Source organism: Octopus bimaculoides, chromosome 10, assembly GCF_001194135.2.
Source record: "Octopus bimaculoides isolate UCB-OBI-ISO-001 chromosome 10, ASM119413v2, whole genome shotgun sequence".
Lineage (NCBI taxonomy): Eukaryota > Metazoa > Mollusca > Cephalopoda > Octopoda > Octopodidae > Octopus > Octopus bimaculoides.
The window spans coordinates 47,980,928-47,986,305 of NC_068990.1; the positions used below are offsets into that span (position 1 = coordinate 47,980,928).

Consider the following 5,378-nt stretch of genomic DNA (forward strand, 5'->3'; position numbering starts at 1 on the left):
ATATATATATATATATATATATATATATACAGACACACACACACACACATGCATGCACATGGGCATGCATACACACACAAACGTTTTCTCTATGTTAATCTATGAGAAAGATTCATAATGCCTAGTTGAAGGTACTATAATAAATGATAAATGATAAAAACACAAATTTCAACATTAATACTTCGTTGTTACTTGCACCTGCATAATTAGTTCATAATTCATATATCCTGTATATCCCTTAATATGTAAAAGGCTAACATTTTCAATTGCATTTTCTGCATTTTTATGTTTTGATGAATAGAGATGGGGTATTGATAAATGAATTTATACATAGACTGCTGTGCTAAGTATTTGGGTATATTTACATGGCTAACAGTTTTTGAAGGTACCAAGAGCACAAAGATTGATCTCCCTTGCATAAGTGACAGTAACAGTTCCTTTTTGTTTTCTAACACAAAATAGTTTGGGAGTAAATACTTCAACACTGAGTTGAATATTATCTTTTTTATAATAACCATTTCTAACTGAGACACAAGGCCAGCAATTTTGAGGGGTGGGAGTTAATACCATTGACTTAGCTGGCACTATATTTTGTTAACTCCAAGAAGATAAAAGACAAAATGTTGACCTTAGTAAGATTTGAACACAAAATGTAAAGAGTTGTAACATGTACTACAAAGCATTTTCATCCAATACTCTAATGATTCTGCCAGCTAATCATTTTATAATAATTCTTTCTTCTATAGGTACAAGGACTGAAGTTTTTGGGAAGGGAACTAATCAATTACATCAACCGTAGTTGCTCATCTGGCACTTACATTTTTGACCCTGAAAAGATGAAAGGCAAAGTTGACCTTGGTGGTATTTGAACACAGAATGTGAGGCCTAAAGAAATGCTGCTAAGCCTTTTGTCCAATACGGTAATGATTCTATCAGATTCCTGCTGCCTTTGCCATTTTTGTAATATCAGTTAGTAACTGCTATGTATCACACCTTGAAATATAAAATTATCCATTCTGTTTATGATGCAAAACTAAAATTTAGAGTTGATTTAATTTAATGAGCTACCATTTATGTTGCTTTAGTAAGTTTCACCTATGATTGATAGTTGATATAAAAGATAGTGGTTTAAATATCAAAATATTTTGTTTTATCTGATTCCATCCTTTTAATGATTAAAGATATAATGACATCATACTGTTGTGACTCACAATTCAATGGGTACATATTTTATCTGTAATAATAAGAATATTTCAATTTGGTAATCACCAGTGTAATGAAGATATACTTTGGTTGATTTCAGAGATAGATGAGGTCATGATGACAACAGGGAAAAATTGACAAAAGAAAAGAGAATCCCAGAGATGATTTAGCAAACATATTGGAAATTAGCAGACAGACAAATCTATATATAGAGAAAAGGGTGCCAAAACCAAAATATTAATGATCTCTTGCTTATACCAGAGATTTGAGTGATCACTTCTTTGCTGACATCATCAATCATTGAGTGAATTGCATTTGTGTGGCTTAGTTGTTTTTTGTGTTTAGACACAATGATTTCTACAAGAGATTTCATAGGTGAGTTGTTTGCTAATGTCATCTCTCTCTAACAAAATCTTGATTGTGTCTTTATTTTCAAATGCATTGATTTGGGTCTGATTCCTTGATGGTGAGTTCATTTTGGGGATTCAGCCAAATATCCTTGCTATATATCTAATTGCCTTATATATCATATGTGTTAAATTTCAAATAATTTAACTCTTTATTAGTAAGTAGAGATTTATGTACCTATTTATTTAATTATCTATTTGTTAATATATAATTTTTAAAAATATTCTTATTATATTTTATTTATCTTTTCAATATTTATTTTTTTAGGCTATATTTTCAATGTTTATTTCACTTTACCTTTATTTATTTATTTCTTTTTTTCCTAACATCATTTGAAAATTGGTCTCTTTGCCATCTACTTTCATATTTGGCAATTTTCTTAAATAAAATGCTTGAGATAAGACAGACTGAAACTGTAGTTTACACCAAAATTGCTGGTCTTCCACCAAAATTTGGAGACATTATTTAGATTAGTGCTATTTGATCTACTCCAGAGTTGTGTATTCGTAAGTGTCAGGATTTACAGAAAGAGAACTGCTAGTCTGAACAAGAATAAAAAAGAATAATTACCTTTACCCCACACATGAGCAAAACCTGAAATAATGCAAGCAATCCCTGATAAAATAGTAGATGTACAATAAAGAGGTTTTCTTCCAAGTCTGTCCAGAGTGAATATAAGGATGATATATGCTGGAATCTCAGCTAACCCAGAGAGGAAGGAACTTAGATATAAATTACTAGTCAAGTCTCCTGAGCTAAACAGAAGTCCATAATATACCATGTTGATGACACCCCTGTGAATATAAAAAATAGCAATATTTTAAGTATATATATAATTTGAAGGGAAGTAGGAGTTCTAAGCATGTGATACAGAAGATTGGAGTTAAGCTTTTATCAGTTTAGTTGTAGCATTTGATATAAGATGAAAAAAGATATGGTGACAGTCATTTTGGGGTTTTTTTCCACAGTGGATATTATCTGTTGGTTGTAACTCCAGACTGAAGTGTTACCATTTTTTTTTTTTCATTTTACCCCCAGTATAAAAGGCAGGATTTGAACTCAGACCACACAGAACTGGAATAGATTGTGAAAGGCATCAAGCCAAAAATTCTGATAATTATACACTAATTCATTGCTCTGCTTTGGTACTTACTTTATTCATCAATTCCAAAAGGATGAAAGGCAAAGTTGACCTTATCTGGATTTGAACACAGAATGCAGAGAACTAGGAAAAAATATCACAAAGCATTCTGACACTTTGATAACTTTGCCAATTCACTACCTTATAAAAAAATGGTAATTTTTTTCTGTATAACAAGTACTAGCACTGGCCAAAATCCTGACATTGTTCAGCATATTGAATTGAATCACCATGGTACTTATTTACAGCCAGGTGAACTCGTCATTTGTGAGTTAAGTGTCCTTAGCCAAAGACACAATACTGTGCTACCAACAGGAATCAAGCCAGCTGGTTGTTTTGAACCTCCTGGCTGGTTGTTTTGAACCAAATATATGGAAACAGGCATGACTCTGTGGATGAGAGGTTTGCTTCACAACTACATTGTTTCAGGTTTAATTCCAGAACACTGCTACTAGTGCAAGTATCTACTATAGTCTTGGGTTGACCAATGCTTTAAGCAGAAATTGCTAGAAGAAACTGTGATGAATCCCTTTGTGTGCGTGTATATATATATATACACACACACACACACATACACACACACACACACACACACACACATAAACAATTATCTGTTTCATAAATAAATATCAATAGAATGAGTACCAAACTAAGTGCTGGGATTGATATTATTGACCAAAACCTGGTTTAAATGCTAAAGGATTAATGTAATTCTGAGTCACAATCAACATTACACAGCATGACAAAACTATATCTGTTGAATTACTGGTACAATCCATCAGGTGAGCTTCTGTACAGTTTCTGTCTCACTGATTTTACTTTCAATGTATGGGTCAACCTGATGCTATCAAAAATATTTGCTTCTGATACCATGCAATGAGAACGAGCCTGGAGTCTTGTGAATAAGAAACAAACTTCTTAACCGTTTAACCATAACAGATAATAAAAGAAACAAATAAGTACAGACGTGGTTGTGTGGTAAAAAAAAGTTTGCAACTTCAGAGTTTTGAATTCAATCCCACTGTGCTGCTCCTTGAATTAACCAAATAGTTAAATTTGATAGAAATTGTATAGAAGGCTGTTGTATGTATGTGTGTATGTGTGTGTGTATTATATGTATGTGTGTGTGTTTACATTTACTTCCTGTAACTTAGTGGGTCAAAGAATAAAGATCAATAAAAACATAGAAAAATATATTTTCTTACCAATTAAAAAAAATGATTAGACTACGCGAAAATAGAATTCTAGATTTAAATAAATCAATCAAACTGCCTTTTTTAGTGTTACAAATAATTGGTTCTTCAAGATCGGCATCATCTTCAGGAAATTCTGTTTTATTGGTTTTAGCTATTTTTCTGTAGATATTTTGTGCTTCTTCAAATTTACCTTGTGAAGCCAACCATCGTGGAGATTCATTTACGAAACTATCAGAGAGAAGACATAATTGATTTTAATGTTTAAAGAATGAAACAGATGGAAATGTTATATACACACCACAAAATTGATAAAATATATAGTAACGGTATTGGAATTTTTAAAAAGTAATAAAATAGTAAATAAATGGATATCTGAGAGTTTCAGTGAGCAGGTGGCTCAGTTGTTCAACAAACTGAGCTGCCTCATCATTGAACCAGTGTGTAAGTGGCTGAGTACTCCACAAATATGCATACTCTTAATTTAGTTCTCAGATGGGATCTACATGATAGATTGGATCTTTAAATCACAAGTGCAACCCATCCCATAGGTTTTGAAGGGAGTGCTCCAGCATGACCACAGTTGAATCACTGAAACCAGTAAAAACAATATGAAGTCAAAGACCTTCAAGAGGTGGTGCATTAAAAAGTTATGAAGTTCCTTCATTTCCAAAGATTTCCTAGGAAGGTAAAATAAGTGAAGTGGAATCCAAGTAATTTTAACGTCCGCTTCTCTAGGCTTTCATGGGTCAGACAGAATTTGCTGAATTAGATATTCTACAGAAAGTGGCCTTTCCTGTTGTCAACCCTCATCTGTTTCCAAGCAAGGCAATATTTCCCCTTGGCCCAACATATTTTCCACAGAAGACTGGAAATGAACAGTGCTTGTTTGCAAGTGTTACACAGTGTCAAGCCAAGAGAACACACAAACACACATACATAGCTGTATAAATACATACATTCATACACACACATACACACAGGCACGCACGCACGCATGCACACACACACACACACCCACATACACACACACACAGGGTTGGCCAAAAGTCACCCGTCAGTAAATCAAAATTCCATAAATACTATCTGTAATTCTATATTGACTCAAACAAAAAATGTTCAGTTTGAACAATTTTTTTATGATGTTTCATATTTAGATGTTTTTATTAAATTCATTTATTGTTAAACATAAATAAATCTTGGAATTAAATGGTTTTGATTTACTGTCAGGTGACTTTTGGCCAGCCATGCATATCTATATATATATACACACACACACATTGAAGCAGAGCTGATGTTGACATTATGACTGATTACTTTGTATTTTCAAAAGACTTCTGGTTGTAAAATCTCACTTCAGATAAATCTCCATCCAAACCCATGCCAGCATGGAAAAACAGTCATTAAACCATATATATATGAATATATATATA

At 32.7% G+C, this 5,378-nt stretch overlaps 2 protein-coding genes across 5 annotated transcripts in view; one reads left to right on the forward strand and one right to left on the reverse strand.

Annotated features, from left to right (window-relative positions):
• LOC106882190 (organic cation transporter protein) overlaps positions 1-1,732 on the forward strand; it is a 137,470-nt gene extending 135,738 nt beyond the window's left edge. The window contains exons 11-12 of one of the 2 annotated variants that reach the window (XR_008265051.1): positions 747-920; positions 1,304-1,732. The gene's annotated coding sequence lies outside the window, so the exon portion shown is untranslated. Of the gene's footprint in view, positions 1-746; positions 992-1,303 lie in introns of those variants that run through there. The other variant, XM_052971176.1, reaches the window with a different exon arrangement.
• Positions 1-5,378, reverse strand: part of LOC106868908 (organic cation transporter protein) — an 86,204-nt gene that overhangs the window by 32,933 nt on the left and 47,893 nt on the right. For all 3 annotated transcript variants that reach the window (XM_014914368.2, XM_052971173.1, XM_052971172.1), the window contains 2 exons: positions 3,958-4,176; positions 2,182-2,405 (listed from right to left, as the gene is read on the reverse strand). In XM_014914368.2, coding sequence (XP_014769854.1) covers positions 2,182-2,405; positions 3,958-4,176 — 443 coding nt within the window. The remainder of the gene's footprint in view (positions 1-2,181; positions 2,406-3,957; positions 4,177-5,378) is intronic.